The 22470-nt window shown below is 44.6% G+C and overlaps 1 protein-coding gene across 1 annotated transcript in view; it reads right to left on the bottom strand.

The window, feature by feature from the left end:
• Window positions 1-13167, bottom strand: part of CLUH (CLUH binding protein of NUMT mRNA) — a 156747-nt gene extending 143580 nt beyond the window's left edge. Inside the window, exon 1 of the mRNA XM_077480490.1 lies at window positions 12973-13167. Coding sequence (XP_077336616.1) covers window positions 12973-13054 — 82 coding nt within the window. The 5' untranslated portion in view covers window positions 13055-13167. The remainder of the gene's footprint in view (window positions 1-12972) is intronic.
• Between the last annotated feature and the right edge of the window lie 9303 nt (window positions 13168-22470).

The following is a 22470-nucleotide window of genomic DNA, read 5'->3' as shown; positions in this document are numbered from 1 at the left end:
ACGGGGGGTGATCACGGGGTTAAACCTTTATTGGGGGGGTTAGGGGGGTACCTTAGAACTAAAGGGGGCTAACCCTAACTGCCCTAACAGTTATTACAGTCACAAATGAAACCAATGCAAAAAATTAATAAAAAAAATGCAATTGGTGTCACTGTGACTGGGGGGGCAGGGGTGATGGGGGGGGGTGATCGGGGGGGTGAAGGGGGGGTGAGAGTGTGCCTGGCATGTTCTACTGTGTAGTGTCGTGTTGGTGCAACTCACCGATCCTCTCTCCTCGGTGCCGGAACGAAAAATACCGACACGGAGGAGAGATTACATCACTTCCTCTGCCTGTGTTTACATTACAGGAGAGGAAGTGATGTCACGCCTCACTTCCATTCGTCAGGAGCGATCGCGAGGGGGTGGCCATAAACGAATGGCCGCCCCCTCATTCCGGATCGCTCCTGAACGGATACCGACCGCCGCTGGCACCGGGGGGGGGGGGGCCCGATCGGGCCCCCCACCCGTGGGAAGGCAGGGACGTACAGGTACGCCCATATGCCTGCCCGTGCCATTCTGTCGACGTATATCGTCGTGCGGCGGTCGGCAAGTGGTTAAGCTTCATTCATAAAGCGGCAACATTTATACCAACATAGATAGCCCAGCCCCATGGATCCAACAGATTCCCAAATGTCATACTTTACAAATAAACTGTTGATTATCCTGAACATGTTCATGCCAACTACCCTAATCAAAGGAAATCTGCACAATCCACAAATCCCAGCACCTGGAATTCTTGTATGCCACCATAACACAAGATGAGAGAAACTTGTGTATTTGATGTACACATATTGTTCCGGAAGTGGAAGAATGGACATGAAGGGAAAGTTACTATTCTAAACAGCAGCACCATACATATCATTTTGTTCCTTGCATCAATTACAAGCTCTTCATAGGAAGATCATCCTCAGCAAAACAATTCCAACATAGAATGGGAATATGGGTGGCTATCAACCACTTGCCTACTGGGCACTTTTACCCCCTTCTTCCATTTTTCTTCGTTTCTGTTATAAACTTTTGCAAACAGGTAATAGGCAACACCGATTGCCACTGTTGGGGCTGCACAGATAACCAGGACACTTATGTTAAGTGTCCTGGTTGTCAGTGCAGATGTCTCCTTTCACACTAGCTGGGTTAGTGGCTCTCTCCTCTCACTGTGACAGTGTGAGGAAAGCCATGCCGATAACCAACAAGTGTGTTTATCTCATAATCAGCTGTGATTGGACACCGCTGATGACATTGTAACGAGCCACTGTAATTGGCCCTTTACTCCAATCTGTGATCAGCTGTGTCCAAAGGACACTGATCACCAGAGCGCATGATCACAGGAGGACGCGATATGACGCACTTGTAGAACTGGGCAACCGCGCTGTAGCCATCATTTTGCTATACCACGGTCAACAATCGGTCTCTCGTGACAACTCTCTTTCAGGAGAGATGCGCACCCATAGATATGGATTTACAGATTTCTCCATCTGCTATTTTCTGGGTCTCTCTAAAGAACTATTAAACCACTGATATAGGTCTCCACCACTAATCCTTCTACATTTACCCATTCGCCCCCATGGGTAAAACAAACATGTCAAAGCCTAAGCACATTTTGCAACTTTGATATGTGTTAGTTAAACTGCACATATCAACACCATTCTTTATACTTCTAGCTGAACTCCAGGACTGGTCTTCATTGCATAGTTAAATTGAACGAGTTCAGCACAATATAAGTATGCATATCTTATACCCAAACTGCCACTGGGGAAGCTGAAAATCAGTGTAGTACTCAGTGCAAATACAGAGCAGCTGCAATCTGCAGGGTCCTGTGCAAGTAGCTTCCCCACCCAGCATTGTCACCACTCACAAAAATGCCATTGATGTGACCTCCCTTTTCCTCACCTTGGCCAACCAGAGAACGCTTTCCATTGAACAAAACACAATGTGCGAATGGAGAGGTCAGCATTGGAAGCAGACTATGTATTTCCTTCATAAGTTTACTTTCAATTATAACTAAAAGCAAAGCTTTTTGGGCTTTTGTTTTTGTTAAAGTGGAGAGGGATTATCATGATTGTTAGGTTTTATTGCTGCCTGTGTCCGTATCAGGGAGATTCACCTTCTCCAGTTGTAGTTGTCCTAATCACCAGGAATAGAAGTGGGGGTAAATCCAAAATTTTGAGTTATCATCAGAACAAGAACAGATAAATATCTTCCAGTGGGAACACTTGTTCCTGTGATAATTATTGAGAAGAGGCTTTAACTTATATTGGAAAGATATCCTCTCACTTTCTGTTGTGCCCACAGGGCAGGAAGTGAAGAGAATCTCCCGATTGAGGCAGAGATGGCAAATACAAAGTGACAGCGGTTTCAACCTTTCCCACTACATCATCCAAAATTAAATGAAAAAAAAAAAAAAAATGAAGCACGCAAAAGGGCAAAATTAGAACCAAAATATCTGATGAGCACCTTAAGAATTAATTGAGAGTTGCTAATACATCCATCCAATTAGATATCGGTGTGTTAGCTTATCAAAAACCATGTCAAACATCACACTGCCTTCTTTGACTTTTATAATAAATTTAAAAAAAAAAGGACAATGTTTTATTACTCATATTGGTACATTATCTATATCAGTGATTGTTAAAGTGGTTGTAAAGCTTTTTATTTTTTGTACTAAAATAACAAACATGCCTATACTTGCCTGCTCTGTGGAATGCTTTTGCCCAGAGCAGTCCAGATCCTCTTCTTCTGGGGTCCCCCACAGGCACACCAGGCTCCTCCTCTTCATTGGGTGCCCCCACGGAAAGCCATTTTCCATGGGGCACCAGTGCGGGCTCGCTCCCAAGTCCTGCTGCTGCGTCCATTGACACAGACAGCGGTGACTCAGCCCCACCCACGCGTCACAGGATTTGATTGACAGCAGCAGGAGCCAATGGCTCCTCCTGCTTTCAATCTGTCCAATGAGGAGAGACACAGTGGCTGAATCACTGTGCTTGTGCACATCGCTGGATTGGACTCAAGTAAGAAAAAAAAGAGGGGCTGGATGGCACATTGCAGCACAGAAGGTTTTTCACCTTAATGTATAAAATGCATTAACCACTTGACATCTGCGCTATGGCTGAATGACGGCCACAAAGTGGATCTGAGTTCCACGGCCTCCCCTGTGCACGCTCCCTGCACGTGCCCTGTGATCACCGAGTCACGGAGACTCGGGTGATCAGTGATCCAAGTAATGCGTCAGCCAATGACAGCTGATCACATGATCAAAACAAAAGCTCGGTGATCGTTTATTTTTTTCTCCTCCCACTGACAGCGGAGGAAAAAAAAAAGAAAGAAAGAAAAAAAAAAAGCCGATCTTAAAAAGGAGGGCCGTTTAAAAAAGATTTTTAATAAGCACACTTACCCGTCCCTCAGTCTCGGGTCCCGGCGCCACCATTTTGGCTAAGGGAAACAGGCAGTGGAGCCTTGCGGCTTCACTGCCCGTTTCATACTGCGCATGCGCGAGTCGCGCAGCGGTTTGTGAATGGGGCGCGCTGTGTTCTGGGACACACAGTTCCCAGAACACAGCGCGACCCATTACCCAGAAGACGCCGCACGGAGGAGAGAAGAAAGAAGATCTCCGCGGAGGAGGAAGAGGCAGATTAGGATGATGTGCCTAGCAACAGGCATTTCTGGTAAGTTAAAAAAAAAAAAGTTTTCATTTTTTTTTACTAATTTTTTATGTATTTTTTTTTTTTCAGGGTGGCCCTCCACTTTAAAAGGGACATCGGTCCTGAAAAGGAAGAGGCAATTATGCCTCATTTATGCCACCTATCAATGCCCACAAGTACAACCTATCAATGCCCACCAGTGGTGCCAATCAGTGCCACCTAGAAGTGCTCCCTATCAGTGTAACCAATCACTGCCACCCATCAGTGCCGCCTCATCAGCGTACATCAATGACGGACAAAAATTACCCATTTTAAAATTTTATAACAAAAATCGCACAGGTGATCAAATACCACCAAAAGAAAGCTATTTGCAGGGGAAAAAAATTATTATTTAATTTGGGTACAGTGTTGTATAACCGCGCAATTGTCATTCAACGTGCATCAGCGCTGAAAATTGGTCTGGATAGATTTAAGTGCCCGGTAAGCAAGTGGTAACGGTGAAAAACTTTATGGGCGAGTTTACACCACATGCAGTCCAATGCGTTTTTTCTGCATCAAAAATGCATAGAAAGTAGGTTATATGGTTTTCAATAGCATAGTTCACGCCAGTGCTGGCAGTACCAGAAAAAAAAATTAAAAAAAAGTAGAACATGCTGCATTTTTCCTGCACTGGAACGCTGTAAAAAAAGCATCAAAAACTCACGGGAATGCACCAAAACACACTGGAACACCCATGTTCTTATTTAAGGTTAAGGGGAAGAAAAAAAAAAAGGGGGGGGGGGGTGCACTGGACTGCATCAAAAACCCACTCGCAAAAAAACATCTGGAGCGCATTCTATGGTGTGAACTGGCCCTTAGGCTTTACAACAACTTTAACTTGTGATCTACCCTCTTTTTTCTGCTCATCAACTATTATTGTGCATGTATTTTATGTGTGGCCCAAGACAATTAACTTCCCCTTTAAATTTACCTTTAAATGGCTCGGGCACCTTTTTTTTTGTGCGTTTCTCATGCATAGGGCAGCCAATTGAAACAAACTTACTGCTCTAAACAAGACATACAGAAATGTGCAGAGATGTGTTAAAAAAAAAAAAAAAAAAAAAAAGGAAGAGCTTGTGTCTTTAGTTCTTCTTTAACCGCTTGCTGCATACATATAAATGTTCTGGGCAGCAAGCGGGTATACTAGGATCATGGCTGCAGCCATGATCCTCAAACTATGTTTAAAGTTGATGTTCGGCTTTCTTGTAAAAGTGAGCACCTTAAAGCCTCAAGTACACTGGACGTTTTAAAAACACCATTAGTATTAGCTGTAACTGTAGAATGGGTTTTGCAGCGGCGTTTTTGAGCTTTACTCAAACTATACTAGTTCTGTTTTTTTCCAGCCAGAAAACACCCCTCCCAAAAAACACAGATAAGAGCCTATGTATGCATGGACACATAGGATAACATGCTGGGGCGTTTACTGGCTGCAAAAAAAAAAAAAAAAACGGCATAAGCCAAAAACAGCAGCTGTAAACGTCCAGTGTACACATGGCCTTACAAAATCCTGCACAGAGCAGGCAAGTATAACATGTTTGTTATAATAGAAAAAAAAAACAAAAAGCCTTTATAACCCCTTTAAGTTAACACCTGCTGCAAAGTGCAGTGCATTTTGAAAGCGATGCGGAAAACGCAAACAGAACACAGGTTTCTCGCACCTTGCTCTGCTGCAAACTAGCCCTTAATCAGCTGCTTTGGAAGGCATGGGGGATATCAGGGGTCCAATAGACTCCTTATGTCTCCATAAAGAGTACCTGTCACTGCCCAAAGCTGTCACAACCATCTTGTTCAAACCATGTGAAAGCAACAACGTTAATATAAAAAATAAAATAAAGACAAAAGCATAGAGACATAAAATACACTTTACTTCTTTTTTTTTTTATTATTTTTTTTTTTTTAAGCGCCCCATCCCCCGTGCTCATGCGCAAATGCACACAGATATGAAATGCATATGTAAACAGTGATTGCACCACTGTACAACCACGATGCCACCAAAAGAAAGATACATTTGTGTGAAAAAAAAAAAAAAGTCATACGATTACAGTGTTGCATGACCCCGCAATTGTCAAAGTGTGACAGAGCTGAAAGCTGGAAATTGGCCAAGGCAGGAAGGGGGTAAAACCTTCCAGAGATTAACTGGTTAAAAAAAAAAAGTGTGCGGCTAAGGAAGTGATTATAAGTGTTAGCACTTCCCATTGCGCGTGGTCTCGTAATCGGGCAGTCAGGGAGATCCCTTCGATAAGCACATTTACATTACTGCAGTGCTCACACATCTTCAGATAGGCGCCGCCTTGCAAGGGGTTAACCGGTGATTTCTCCGCCCCCTTGTTATTTCCGTAACACCCGCCAACCACAACATGTGGAACAAACACTTCCGGGGTTATGGGGCGCGTCCACCTGCACCAAAATACAGGGGTGTTCAGCGTTCACTGGTGACCTCCCAAGAGCGGCATACAACCCTACAACTTCTCCGTGCGATGCCATCGCCGACACGACGACTATTTGTCATCTGGGCTTAATCCGTAACAAAAAAAAAAAAAAAAAAAAAAAAGACTCGTAAACCAATAGTGTCACGTATGGACCCCTACAAGCGTGACAGAGTGGTAGTGTCAAATGAAGGTGACCTTGATTACGGCTCTGGGAACGAGCCGTCAGGCTGCGGTTGCTATGTACTGTACACACGTTACCATGTGACCAGCTGATTGGACCACAGTAGCCTGGGCTTTCCCCACTTCAGACAGTGTCCGCTAGACCTGATGGGAGTTGTAGTCTCATGTACAGGTTGCATAAACTATACACATGCCTTTCATGTCACACCACACAGTGCGAATACTCAATTCCCTTCTATACTGCAACAGATGGGACCACGTGACCAGTCAAACTGCTACTAAATGGAAGATTTCCCATCTGCTATTACTGGAAGTCCTCCAATAGGATTTCATAGGGATACGATGACATGTTGCTTATAGTCCTCCATATTCAATCACAGTGGGCCTCTTAAAGGGTTAGATCATCTTTACCACAAAGCTGCCTGTGCAGATAAGGGGTGTCATTAGATACTTGCTACAAGTGTATTGCGTTTCCACACCTTGTGAAGTCTGCCTGGAAAACTCCCTGAACGTTGCACAGCTAGAAAGGCCTAGTGTTACTGTGACCTCAAACCATGAGCTCAGAGCTCCTGTATCAGGGCAGATAAGGCACATGTGAGGGTTGTATACAGAGAAGGAGCTTGTGGAGGTGCACAGTAACAGCTTACCAACACCCTAGTGCGTTTTGCAGGTGCTAGCTATATTGTTAGAAATAGCGCCTGCAATCCACCCTCAAACTGCTGCTCCATTCATTCCCGTGCGAAAGTCCGAGGGCTTTCACACAGGAGCGGTGCGCTGGCAGGATGGCAGGAAAAGTCCTGCCAGCAGTTTCTTTGGAGCGGGGGAGAAGCGGTGTGTTTAACGCTCCTCCACCGCTGCTCCCTATTGAAATCAATGGGGCAACACTGCATTACCACCGGCAAAACGCCACTATTGCGGCATATTGCAGGCAGTTTTAACACTTTCTCGGCCACTAGCGGGGGGAAAAAGAGCCCCGATAGGGACTGAAATGCACTGCAAATCTGATGGTAAAACAGTAAACAGTAAAATAGTGGTGTTTTACCGCCAATGCTATGGGTGCAGCAGTGTGAAAGGGGTCTTATAGCAAGGCTATTATTTAACTTTGGGGCCATTTGTTTTTATCTACAGATAAAAACAATTTATCTTTATCTTATCTGTAGTTTTTTGGTAAAGGTGAACCATGCCTTTAATATTTGGTAATAGAGATAACATTCCCCCTCCCCAGGCTCTGCCTCAACAGCCGCAGGGTCTAAGCCCTCGCTCACACGGAAGGCAGGTTTGAAATCATGCGCGTTCACCTGAACTTACACAATTTCAAACCTGCCTTTCAGTGCGAACTCGGGGGCGATTTGAAAGACATCCGTGCGGGTTCATGCACAGATGTCTATTGAAATTGACCCCAAAGTCACCAAAAGTAGCGCAGGAACTACTTTTGGAAATCCATGCAGAGCATCACCAGGAGAGAAAGCACTCACCTGGATCTGTGATGTCACTTCCTTTGTCAGGTGACCCACCAAGGTAGTGTTCCGCCACCGCTCCCTCAATGGCAAGCAACATTCGGGCAGGATCTCAGCCAGCAAGGGACCTACCCTGTACAAGCAGGTTGCCGTTCAATTTAGCAATCATGTTGCTGCCGAGTTTCTGTCTGACAAAGGCCCAAGGCTGACCATACAATCTGATTCTACAATCTCCTTTAAGGCTATTGCACAAGTTCAATCTAACCACTCTGCTTTGCTCAGCGAGGGAATCTCCACTCACTGTGCACAGACATTTCAGAGCCTCTATGGAGAGATCGGATGAAAAAGGGAAAGCCTGTCTGTTTTCACCTGATCCCAACTTCCAGACAGATGGAAACTAGGGTCTCAATCTGTCTGGATTTCACAGACAGGATCAGATCGGATAGAAGCGGACATCCGCTGCCCCATAGGAATGAATGGAGTGTTCGATCGAGTCCGCCTAAAAACTGACAGACGGACCTGATCGGAAAGCCCGTGTGAAAGGGCCCTAAGATATTCCATTAACTATGCAGTACGAGGACCTGCCTGATCTGATACTGAGTAGATTGCCCAAGTATGTCCTCTTATTACAGAGTTTTGCTAAAGGAGATAGTACAATCAGATTGCATAGTGTATGGCCAGCTTGATACACAGCTCTTACACAAATGCGTTTTAGAACCCTGCGTCTGCTAACTGAACTACTAAACTAACTCTATTTTTGGTGCAGTGTTCAACAAGTGCATCTGCTATAGAAAGGACTATAGTACCAAAAAAAAAATTGGAGAACACTCCAATCCAAATAAAGAACACAGGAGGTATGGAAGACTTCAGAGCAGGACAGTACAAGAGATACTAATGGAAACAGCCAATTGGGGGAAGGGAGTAATCAGTGAGGATTTTATACTTTTCTGACAATTTCTCCCATTAAAACCCAGCCAATGACAAGCCTGGATGCCCAGAGATGACGGTAAGCATGGGCGCCCCACGTTCAGTAAATCATTGTATGAGCAGGCTGATTTCAGACAAGCTGGGAGATTGTCTTCTAATGTCTATGGGCACCTATAGACCTACTTTATGTTCTGACTCCCAGACAGAAATTAGAATATAAATGCCCAGCGGATGTTGCTCAATTCCCAGACACATACAATAAGAGCATAGTTTAACCCATGAGCATCTACCTAAACCTGAAATGTCAGTTTGGGTAGACAGAGCATTTAATGACACTTTACAGAAATCCACAGACATTTTACTAACCCATGTGACACTGCCGTCCTAGACACCAAATTACAACCCAGAAAAGTCTACAATGCAACAACACGCCTTTCATTTATTTGGATCATGCTTAACTAGTACAAGTCAATCTCACAAGCAAACTCTTGTTCATTTTTGTATGAATAACAAAATACACAGTATTGGCAATGCTTAAACAACTTCTAAACTATGTTCATTTCTCCCATATTCCCCCCCCCCAAAAAAAAACGAAGTACACACAACTGATTGGACACATTCATCAGTTATAGCACACCAGCACAACCAAGATAAACAGATTGCAAAGCTGTCTGCGTCTTGTGAAATGGGTTGTTAAATATCAACCTCTAGGCCTCTAACAAAAATCGCTCACATTTTTTCACTGGCTTACAGATCAAGGACAGACAGATCACAGCAGGCAGACACGCTCTAGCACTGGAGGTCCAGCGCTGGGTCCTGTCTTGTTGAATTCATAGGCCAGAGGAAGTAGTAAAGAGACTGATACACAAGGGCATTGTAAATGCAAGGATTCTCCCAAGGGCATAAAGACAAGATTTTCCAAGCCGTGTAGAAAAAAAAAAAAAAAAAAAAAAACTAATGCAACTAGACAAAAGCTTTACTTACTACACTCCAATATACTTCTACTGACCTATATTTTACCAAACAAGCTCTTGAAACATAATTCTTAAAAGTTTATTCCCAAATCCCAATGGGGGCAGCACAGTGGTGTAGTGGTTGGCACATTCGCCTAGCAGCAAAAGGGTCGCTGGTTCAAACACTACCTGCCTGGAGTTTGCATGTTCTCCTTGTGCCTGCGTGGGCTACCTCCCACACTCCAAAAGACGTGCTGGTAGGATAATTGTCTCCTGTCTAAATTGGCCCAAATATTGTAAGCTCCATAAAGGCATGGACCAATGTGAATGTATAACGTAAATGGAAAGCGCTTTGTAAATTGACGAAGCTAGACAAGTACCTGAAATAAATCCCCAAGAATGCATTTATATCTCATCCCATTTAAAAATAATTTGATTCTGTGTTATACAGAACACAGGATTCTGGACCCTTTGACCCAATGTAGTAGGCATCTTCTAAAATCACAGCGGTGCATATACAGTTATAGTCACAAAGAAATCACCACCTTCATCACACTTCCACAGTGAGATTCAGCTACCAAATTCTTGGCAGAAGCAGCTTTCCGTACCTACACTTCTGCTTTGCACACACAGTCAATACTGGCACACTTCTATACAACATGTTACATGATTGTGCCCTACCATCACACATACACATTTTATGCAGTAACTATACTTTTATCTACAGTTACATGGAGTATGTCATGCTTTCTTATATCTAGTGACTGTACTATCTGTTCATAAACACTTTACAGTTGTGACATGGAGTAGGTCTTGCCTTCACACACACACTTTTTATGCAGTACTGTACTATGTACTTCTATACACTGTTTACATGAAGAACATCCTGTGTCAAGTGGACTTCTAGCAGTCCTATACTATGTACTTCTCTACACTAACATGGAGTATGTACTACATCTCACGTGCACTTCTATGTAGTACTTTACTACATGGAGTTAATCCTGCATCACATAGGCCTCTTTTATACGGTACTGTACTATGTACTTCTCTACACTAACATGGAGTATGTCCTATATCACACACTCTTTGTCTATGTAAAACTGTACTACGCCACATACATCATGCAGTACTGTGCTATGTGCTTCTCTACACTGCGACATGGAGTATGCCCTACCGTCACACAGGCTTCTATTATGCAGTAGTGTAATTCTATACATTACATGGAGTATGTGCCATGTCATACACACTTGTATGGTGCAGTAGTGTATACTGCTATACGTTACATAGGAGCATGTCCCGCCATACACGCTTCTATACGTCCCATAGGAGCGTGTCCCGCCATACACGCTTCTATACGTCCCATAGGAGCGTGTCCCGCCATACACGCTTCTATACGTCCCATAGGAGCGTGTCCCGCCATACACGCTTCTATACGTCCCATAGGAGCGTGTCCCGCCATACACGCTTCTATACGTCCCATAGGAGCGTGTCCCGCCATACACGCTTCTATACGTCCCATAGGAGCGTGTCCCGCCATACACGCTTCTATACGTCCCATAGGAGCGTGTCCCGCCATACACGCTTCTATACGTCCCATAGGAGCGTGTCCCGCCATACACGCTTCTATACGTCCCATAGGAGCGTGTCCCGTCATACACGCCTCTATACGTCACATAGGAGCGTGTCCCGTCATACACGCCTCTATACGTCACATAGGAGCGTGTCCCGCCATACACGCCTCTATACGTCACATAGGAGCGTGTCCCGCCATACACGCCTCTATACGTCACATAGGAGCGTGTCCCGCCATACACGCTTCTATACGTCACATAGGAGCGTGTCCCGCCATACACGCTTCTATACGTCACATAGGAGCGTGTCCCGCCATACACGCTTCTATACGTCACATAGGAGCGTGTCCCGCCATACACGCTTCTATACGTCACATAGGAGCGTGTCCCGCCATACACGCTTCTATACGTCACATAGGAGCGTGTCCCGCCATACACGCCTCTATACGTCACATAGGAGCGTGTCCCGCCATACACGCTTCTATACGTCACATAGGAGCGTGTCCCGCCATACACGCTTCTATACGTCACATAGGAGCGTGTCCCGCCATACACGCTTCTATACGTCACATAGGAGCGTGTCCCGCCATACACGCTTCTATACGTCACATAGGAGCGTGTCCCGCCATACACGCTTCTATACGTCACATAGGAGCGTGTCCCGCCATACACGCTTCTATACGTCACATAGGAGCGTGTCCCGCCATACACGCTTCTATACGTCACATAGGAGCGTGTCCCGCCATACACGCTTCTATACGTCACATAGGAGCGTGTCCCGCCATACACGCCTCTATACGTCACATAGGAGCGTGTCCCGCCATACACGCTTCTATACGTCACATAGGAGCGTGTCCCGCCATACACGCTTCTATACGTCACATAGGAGCGTGTCCCGCCATACACGCTTCTATACGTCACATAGGAGCGTGTCCCGCCATACACGCTTCTACACGTCACATAGGAGCGTGTCCCGCCATACACGCTTCTACACATCACATAGGAGCGTGTCCCGTCATACACGCTTCTACATACGTCACATCATGAGAGCGTGTCCCGTCATACACGCTTCTACATACGTCACATCATGAGAGCGTGTCCCATCACACACGCTTCTATGCGTCACATGGGAGCGTGTCCCGTCACACTCGCTTCTATGCGTCACATGGGAGCGTGTCCCATCACACACACACACACTTCTATACATCACATGGAGTATATCCCATCACACACACACATCTATAGTGCAGTACTGTCTTAAGCACTACAATGTTACAGATGACTTCCTCCAGCAGTGCTGGGATACAATGGAACACAATGGGGATTTTTTTACTAAAGGCAAATCCACTTTGCACTACAAGTGCACTTGAAAGTGCAGTCTCTGTAGATCTGAGGGGAAGCTCTACTGATTTTACCATCCAGTCATGTGCAAGCTAAAATGCTGTTTTTTTTTTTTTTAATTTTCCTTGCATGTCCCCCTCAGATCTACAAGGAAAATAAAAATACAGCATTTTAGCTTGCACATGACTGGATGGTAAAATCAGCAGAGCTTCCCCTCAGATCTACAGCACTTCCAAGTGGCTCTGCCTTAGTAAACCAACCGCACAGTGTGTACACAATACCCAGAGCTCTAGTGCAGACATGGAGGAGGAATGGCATGCTCTCCTCTGGGTATCCCTCCATTGAGTCTCAGAAGGTCTCCTTCCTCCTGTAGCAGTGCACAGTGTGGAGGTCATTACCACAGCAGGGTCCCGGGCTCTTGTCAGGGCTGTGAGCGGTGGCTGGGCTCTGTACGCCGGGCTCCTCTGTCTTGCTGACCATGTCCTCTGTGTTAGATGGCGCTGGAAGGACAGAGCCGGCCGCTCACACACAATCACACGTGGTGCAGCTGTAACCTCTGCCACCCGACCTTCCACAGCACACTGCACCGACGGCGGCCGTCACAGGACAAACCTCCCCCTGCCTGCTGAGTCACTGAACGCCTTAAAGGGACATTCCGTCCTGTGTGTTTACATCTGACTGGGCCTTTCTACTGTATCACAGCTTTTCACAAGACATTTCATAAACAATAGTATTACCAATCACAACGCACTAGTATGTATGTGTGTGCTGAAATCAGTCATTCTGAAGGATACACAGCAATATACTGTATATTATCTGTCCTGAATAAGGATGAGCTCAGGCGTGTTCACACGGTCCACATGCAGAGCCCACGGCTGCAGAGATCGGGCAATGTCTCACTGCCTGTGATTAGCACTGTGCTGCGCCGACTTCCTGGCGGGCTCTGCACGTGGACCATGCAAACACGCCTGAGCTCATCCCTAGTGGTTTGGGAGCGCTGCATACAGAGTCCCCAAACCGCCCCTGCCCATTGGAATGAATGGGTAGCGCTTCCAAAGTGCTGCAACACGGGCGGTGTTAACCCTTTGGCTGCTAGCGGGGGTTAACAGCACCCCACTAGCAGCTGAAAAGCGACGCTAAGATGATGGTAAAGCACCGCTAAAACAAAATGCAATTTACCGCTAACGCGGCCGCTGGGCTGCAGTGTGAAAGCAGCCTTACTGAAGACTGCAGGCAAAATATTACTTCCCAAGACACATTTTAATAAAATAAACATATTATTTAATTATTATTAATTGTATAGGGGAAGCCCCTTTGGTGGGGGGAATGTTCTCCTTATGAATCCAGTGCTGGCAACCAGACTGGTCTTATCGGGCCCCATGGACATAAAGGCTCCTTATCCTCCCCCATAATTACCTGAGCCCTCATTCGATCCAGCACTGTGCACATCTGCAGCTTTTCTCTCCCCTCACTTCTGGGTCCTCCTGGCATTGCTGGAGCACTGAAGCCACTGGCTCCCCGTGTTGTCAATTACATAGCTCCCAACTGTCCCTGATTTGGAGGGACTTTCCCTGATTTGGAGTAATGTCCCTCTGTCCCTCTTTCCTCCTCATTTGTCCCTCATTTTGATCCATATACAGTAGATGTAGATAAAATGCACTTTTTATCTATCAAAAGTGTTTCCCAGTGCTAAACCTTTCATCTGATTTCTAAATTGCTGCATTTGTAAATTCCAAAAGCCAATATAAAGGAATAGTAGTGGTTAAAAAAAGCACCTATGGGTTTAAACAATCTTGTATTTTGGGTACAATTCTCCTTTAAGGGGGCGTGGCAAGGGGTGTGTCCTATGCCTTCATACTTTTGATGATAGGTGTCCCTCATTCCCATCTCAAAAAGTTGGGAGGTATGCAATTAAAGCTGGCGACGAGGGAGCAGGCCAAGTCCCACTATCTGTGTCAATGGACGCAGTAGCTGGGCTCAGAAGCGATCTCGCAGGAGTGCCCCCTATGGGAAGCGCCTGGAGGCACTGGACAGGGAGGAGGAGCCAGGAGTGCCAGCGGGGGACCAGAGAAAAGAAGGTTCAGGGCCGCTCTGTGCAATTACATTGCACAGAGTAAGTATAGAGATGTTTGACTTTCAGTGCCACTTTGGAGTCTGTCTTTGATACAACTTTGAAGTGACTTTGATAAGTCTTTTACATTCCCTGGCATTAAAGTCGTGGCAAAGTCAGATCAAAGTAATGCAAAAACCTTTTATGAAGTCACGGCAATTTCAGTAGTGTCAAATGGAACGACTCTTATAGAGATACATGGCAGTTCACATGTCCTGTGACTTTGGGTCTCATAAGTAGCACAAGTGTGAAAGGAGCCTTAAGCCTTGTACACACGATCGGATTGTTGGCCAACAAAACCGTGGACTTTTGTCTGAAGGGTGTTGGCTCAAACTTTTCTTGCATACACATGGCACACAATTTTTGGCCAACAATCATGAACGTAGTGACGTACTACGTGGTTTTTCAGCTCTTTAGCGCTGCCCTTTGGGATCCTTCTGCTAATTTCATGTTTAGTAGAAGTTTGGTGAGTGTTGATTCGCTCTTTTCTTTTTCACGCTTTTCATTTAGCGCTTTTCATTTCATGCTTTTCAGTTCGTTTCTGAATGGCTGTTCCTCAACCAGACATGTTGTGGAATCGGAGGAGATAACGTGTTATTTATTATTGGCCTTGGAGTTATTATTATTATTTGGTTGAGTAATGATTTGATTTGGTATACTTTCTATATTTTTGGATGCATAGAATGCACTTTTTGGTTAAGTTCTATTGGCAGATAGCATGTCTAATTTTATTTGTTTTCTTTTTTTAATGCACAATAAAAAAAATTGTGTTGAATAATACTTGGCTATGTGTTTTACTTCAAACGACATTTTGGGAGTAGGCAGTTCCATTTTAAAAAATACAATGTAAAATTAACAAAGGACACTAACATGTATCTTTGATCTTATAAACTGCGGGATAATGGTGTTGTGGTAACTTTCCCAAATAATAATAAAAAAAAAAGCATAATAATATTATTCTTGATATCACTAGAAAAAAAAAGTCTTTGAAAATTAGTTTGCAATAACTCCATCAGTATCACCAGCAAAGCAGCTTCATTATTTTCCCATTAAAGAAGAAGAGAATGTGCGATGCATTTGGAGATTTCATAATTTGCCGTGTCACAAATGTTAATTCTCCATTACAAACGCTAGTTTACAAGACCGACCGCTTCTGGCTCGCCCTTGCTTCCAAGCATGCGTGTTTGTAATTTGGACTTTTGTCCGACGGACTTGTGTACACACGCTCAGAAAATCCAACAACAGACATTTGTCCGTGGAAAATTTTAAAACTTGCTATCCAACATTTTTCTGCGGAAAATCTGACAATTGTCTGATGGAGCATACACACGGTTGGATTTTCCACCAACAGTCTGTCATCACACATTTCCCCGTCGGAAAATCCAATTGTGTGTACGCAACTTTAGTCATTCCAGCTGTGGCGGCATAGAACAACCACAGCCTTCAGTCCTTCTGAATGGCTGGAAACCAAGGTTATTCTGTGCCCATGCTGCCATGTGAATAACTAATTTAGGCCTCATGCACACTGGGCATTTTTACAGCCGCTGTTTTGGGCGTCAGGTGTTTTTTTTTACTGTCAGTAAACTCCCTAGCATGTTATGCTATGTGTCCTTGCACTCGTGGGCGTTTATCAGTGTTTTTTTATGGCAGGGGCTTTTTAGGCTAGAAAGAAAAATGACTGCGTTTGAAGAGGAGTTTTTCAGCTGTAAGAATGCTCTGATGCTGAAAAATGTGGCAAAACACAGTTATCCGGCGTGTATAAGCATTTTCAGTGGGATTGCAGTTTCGCTAAAAAAACACAAACGCTAAAAAATTTGCAAAACGCTAATGCAAAAACACAACAAAACAGGGAAAAACTTGTGCTTTTTTAACGTGGCATTCTACAGCGAACGCTACAGGTGTTTTTATGTGTATGCAGTATGCATGAGGCCTTAAGGTGAGATGTAAACATCAACAATGTGTGTTGGGGGGGGGGGGGGGGGTTGGCATTGGCATGTGTGCAGAATGACCTCAGCATCATTCAGATAATTTTGCACCACCTTCACATTCGGGGAATTCAGTAAAGTACTACCAACAGTTTTCTCACACTGTGAAAGAAATTTTACATTCTGTACAAAACTGTATTCCATTTTGTATGCTTTGCCTATGTATTGCACACGGCACCTACTATATAATGTTTTGATTACATATTCACATTCCATCAAGTCTGATGAGAAACTAGCTTGCCTATGTTACACCCCTTGTTACCTTAAAAGTACAATTGTAATATTAAACACTTAAACACCAAGCCTCTTTTTGAGATGTGTTGTTAAAAACTGGGGGTTTTTTTGCTAGAAAATTACTTAGAACCCCCAAACATTATACATTTTGTTTCTAACATCCTAGAGAATAAAATTGCGGTTGTTGCAATACTTTCTGTCACACCGTATTTGCGCAGTGGTCTTAGCCCTTGTACACACGGTCGGAGATTCTGACAGAATGTGTCCTATCGGACCGTTTTGTCGGATATTCCGACTATGTGTGGTCTCCATCGGACTGTTTCTGTCGGAATATCCGTCGGACAAACTTTTCCAACTTGCCGGTAAAAATTTTCAGCCAAAATGCTCCAATCGGACACTCCGATCATGTGTAGCCTACTCCAACGGACAAAGTGGCACGCATGCTCAGATCAAATTCCTAGACCAAAGCTATTGGCTACTGGCCTGAACGTAGTCCTGTCGTAACGAAATAACGTCATCACGTTATGTACAATCGGATTTTCCGACAACTTAGTCCGACCGTGTGTATGCAACATCACTTCCGGACCTCTTCCGGAATTAATCCGTCGGAATTACTCTGACGGATTTGGTTGTCGGAATCTCCGACCGTGTGTACAAGGGCTAACAAGAGCACAACAAAAAATACACTTTTTTGAATTAAACAATAAGACAGCAGTAAAGTTAGTACAATTTTTTTTTATATTGGGAAAGATAATATTACGCAGAGTAAATTTATACCCAACATGTCATGCTTCAAAATTGCGCCCGCAAACTTTTACCCTTAAAAATCTCTATAGGCGACCTTTAAAAAATTCTACAGGTTGCATGTTTTAAGTTACAGAGGAGCTCTAGGGCTAGTATTATTGCTCTCGCTTTACAGATCATGGAAATACCTCACATGTGTGCACCGTTGAACATCATTTTCATATGCGGGTGCTACTCACGTATGCTTTCGCTTATGCACGGGAGCTCAGCGGGACAGGGCACATTAAAAATAATAATAATTTTCTTATTTATTTTACCTTTTATTTTTAATTTTTACACTGTTTAACCTCTTGAGATCCGAGCTATAGCCGAATGACGGCTACAGCGCGGACCTGCTTTGCCGGGACTACGTCTATTGACGTCGTCCCGTGCACGAGCGGTCTGCGCGCCCCCCTGAGGGGCGTGCGCAGCGCGCTCTGTGATCGGCGAGTCGATGAGACTCGCCTGATCACGGATCCGAGCAAGGGGTCGATCCCGACCCCTTACCACGTGATTAGCTGTCAGCCAATGACAGCTGATCATGTGATACAACGGAGCCGGTAATCGGCTATTTTTCCTCCTCGCGCTGTCAGCAAAAACTGAGAAAAAATAAGCCGATCACCTGCCTCCTGTCAGTAACCCCCAGATGATTAACCACTTGACCACTGGGCACTTAAACACCCTTAATAACCAGACCAATTTTCAGCTTTTGGTGCTCTCACATTTTGAATGACAATTACTCAGTCATGCAACACTGGACCTATATGAAATTTTTGTCCTTTTTTTCACACAAATAGAGCTTTCTTTTGGTGGTATTTAATCACCTCTCAGTTTTTTATTTTTTGTGCTATAAAAGAAGAAAGACCGAAAATTCTGCGAAAAAATGAATTTTTCTTTGTTTCTGTTATAAAATTTAGCAGATTAGTAATTTTTTCTTCATAAATTTTGGCCAAAATTTATACTACTACATATCTTTGGTAAAAATAAGTACAAATTGGTGGATATTATTTGGTCTTTGTGAACGTTATAGAGTCCACAAGCTATGGTGCCAATATATGAAAATTGATCACACCTGAAGGACTGACGGCCTATTTAAATTCTTGAGACCCTAACATGCCAGAAAAGTACAAATACCCCCAAATGACCCCTTTTTGGAAAGAAGACATTCCAATGTATTTAGTAAGAGGCATGATGAGTTTTTTGAAGTTGTAATTTTTTCCCACAATTCTTTGCAAAATCAAGATTTATTTTCCTTTATTTTATTTTTTTTCCACAAAATTGTCATATTATCAGGTTATTTCTCACACACAGCATATGTATACCACAAATTACACCCTAAAACACATTCTGCTATTACTCCCGAGTACGGCGATACCACATGTGTGAGACTTTTACACAGTGTGGCCACATACAGAGGCCCAACATGCAGGGAGCGCCATCAGGCGTTCTGGAGCACCCAGGACAATTCTGACATTTCTCTCCTACATGTAAAAATCATCATTTATTTGCTAGAAAATTACATAGAACCCCAAAACATTATATATTTTTTTTTTAGCAAAGACCCTGGAGAATACAATGGTGGTCGTTGCAAATTTTTATCTCATATTTGCGCAGCAATTTTTCGAACGCTTTTTTTAGGGGAAAAAAAATGTTTTGTGCTTAAAAAAAACAGTAAAGTTAGCCCAATTTTTGCATAAAGTGAAAGATGAAGTTACGCTGAGTAAATAGATATCAAACATGTCACTCTTCAAAATTGCACATGCCCGTGGAATGGCGCCAAACGTCGCTACTTAAAAAATCCCCATAGGCGACGCTTTAAATTTTTTTTACTGGTTACATGTTTTGAGTTGCAGAGGAGGTCTAGGGCTAGAATTATTGCTCTCGCTCTAACGTTTGCGGCGATACCTCACATGTGTGGTTTGAACACCGTTTTCATATGTGGGCAGGGCTTACGTATGCGTTCGCTTCTGCATGCGAGCACATGGCGACAGGGGTGCTTTAAATTTTTATTTTATTTTTTATTTTTCATTTTACTTTATTTATTTTAGTTTGACATTTTTTTCCCCAAAATAAGTTTTTGATCACTTTTATTCCTATTACAAGGAATGTAAACATCCCTTGTAATAGGAATATGGGGTGACAGGTCCTCTTTACAGTGAAATCTGGGGGTCAATATGACCCCACATCTCACCTCTAGGCTGGGAAGCCTGAAAAAAAAAAAAAAAGATTCTGGCTTTGATCGTACTGGCGAGTTGGTAGAAGCACCGGAGGGTGGTGAGGGGTGGGGGGGCGTCTATGGCTGGGTATTGCAGGGTATCACCGAGTATGGCTGGGTATCTCCGAGTATGGCTGGGTATGGCAATTTATGGCAGGGTATTGCGGGGTATTGGCGGGGTATTGCAGAGTATTGGCGGGGTATTGCAGAGTATTGGGGGGTACTGCAGAGTAATGGGGGGTACTGCAGAGTAATGGCAGGGTACTGCAGAGTATTGGGGGGTACTGCAGAGTAATGGCAGGGTACTGCAGAGTATTGGGGGTACTGCAGAGTAATGGCGGGTACTGCAGAGTAATGGCGGGTACTGCAGAGTAATGGCGGGGTACTGCAGAGAAATGGGGGGGTACTGAAGAGTAATGGCGGGTACTGCCGAGTAATGGCGGGTACTGCAGAGTATTGGGGGGTACTGCAGAGTAATGGGGGGTACTGCAGAGTAATGGCAGGGTACTGCAGAGTATTGGGGGGTACTGCAGAGTAATGGCAGGGTACTGCAGAGTATTGGGGGTACTGCAGAGTAATGGCGGGTACTGCAGAGTAATGGCAGGGTACTGCAGAGTAATGGCGGGGTACTGCAGAGTAATGGCGGGGTACTGCAGAGTAATGGGGGGTACTGAAGAGTAATGGCGGGTACTGCAGAGTATTGGGGGTACTGCAGAGTAATGGGGGTACTGCAGAGTAATGGGGGGTACTGCAGAGTAATGGCAGGGTACTGCAGAGTATTGGGGGGTACTGCAGAGTAATGGCAGGGTACTGCAGAGTATTGCAGGGTATTGCAGAGTATTGCAGAGTATTGGCAGAGTATTGGCAGGGAATTGAGGGGTTAAATTCGGTGAGCAGCGATGTGGGCACTGCAGATGCAGCCCACAATGCTGCTGACACCGATCTCTTTCCCCTCCGCTGTACCCATCGGTACAGAGAGGGGGAGGGAGGAACTGGCGTCATGTTATGACGCCGGTTTGTTTACAAGTGATCACTCCGTCATTTGACGGAGCGATCACGTGGTAAACGGCCGCGACGAGCGGCCGTTTACCGTGATCCGTGATGCGCCGTGTCCACTGGACCCGGCGGTCACGGATGATCTCGTGTGCGCCCCCAGGGGGCGCGCGAGAGCAGAATTCTGTGAGGCCGTTAATTAACAGCCTCTCAGAGTTAAACAACCGTCCTGAAGCCATTAATCGGCAATGGGCGGTTGTTAAGTGGTTAATAAAGTGCCACACAGCAGTGCCACCCATCAGTGCCCATAGTGCCACCCAGCAGTGCCATACATCAGTGCCATAAATCAGTGCCCACAGTGCCATACATCAGTACCCACAGTGCCATATATCAGTGCCCACAGTGCCACCTATCAGTGCCCACAATCTGCCTCAAAAACATTGCTGCACCTCAGTGCCACATATCCGTGCCCATCAGTGTCATCTACCAGTGCCCATCAGTGCTGCCCATCAGTGCCCAGCAGTGCCACCTATCAGAGCCACCTATCAGTGCCACCTATCAGTGCCCATCAGTCCCATCTATCAGTGGTACCCATCAGTGCCCCTTAGTGCCACCCATCCGTGCCACCAATCCGTGCCACCCATCCATGCCACCCATCATTGCCACCTATCAGTGCCCATCTATGCCCATCAGTGCCACCTTATCTGTGCCCATCAGTACTGTCTTATCTGTGCCTATCGGTGCCACCTTATCTGTGCCTTTTAGTGTCGCCTTAACTGTGCCTATCAGTGCCCACCAGTGCCGCCTATCAGTGCCCACCAGTGCCGCCTATCAGTGCCGCCTCATCAGCGCATTTCAATGAAGGAGAAAAATGACCTGTTTGCAAAATTTTATAACAAACTATTAAACATGATTTTTTTTTTTTTTTTTGCATCTTTTTTTGTTTGTTTAGCAAAAAATAAAACTCCCAGCTGTAATTAAATACCACCAAAAGAACGCTCTATTTGTGAGAAAAAAATGATAAAAATTTCATTTGGGTACAGGTTTGTATGCCCGCGCAATTGTCATTCAAAGTGCATCAGCGCTGAAAGCTGAAAATTGGTCTGGGTAGGAGGGGGGTTTAAGTGCCCAGTAAGCAAGTGGTTAAAAAAAATGTGTCACTTTTATTCCTATTACAAGGAATGTAAACATTCCTTGTAATAGAAAAGAAGCATGACAGGACCTCTTAAATATGAGATCTGGGGTCAAAAAGACCTCAGATCTCATATTTACACTAAAATGCAATAAAAAAAAAACTATTTTCGGAAACCGGACCACCGTCCGAAAAAGAGGATACTGGGGTTATGGCAGCTAGCTGTTGCCACAACTATGGTATTCCTCTTCAAAGTAAGGACGTATATCTGCGTGCGGTGGTTAACCACTTCAGCCCCGGAAGATTTGGCTGCTCAATGACCAGGCCATTTTTTGCGATACAGCAATGCATCACTTTAACTGACAATTGAGCTGTTGTGCTACTCTGTACCCAAACAAAATTGATGTCCTTTTTTCCCCACATATAGAGCTTTCTTTTGGTGGA

The sequence above is a fragment of the Lithobates pipiens genome, unplaced genomic scaffold, assembly GCF_037356315.1.
Source record: "Lithobates pipiens isolate NorthernLeopardFrog02 unplaced genomic scaffold, aLitPip1_a1.2 Scaffold_16, whole genome shotgun sequence".
NCBI lineage: Eukaryota > Metazoa > Chordata > Amphibia > Anura > Ranidae > Lithobates > Lithobates pipiens.
This window is presented reverse-complemented; position numbering and strand designations above follow the sequence as displayed.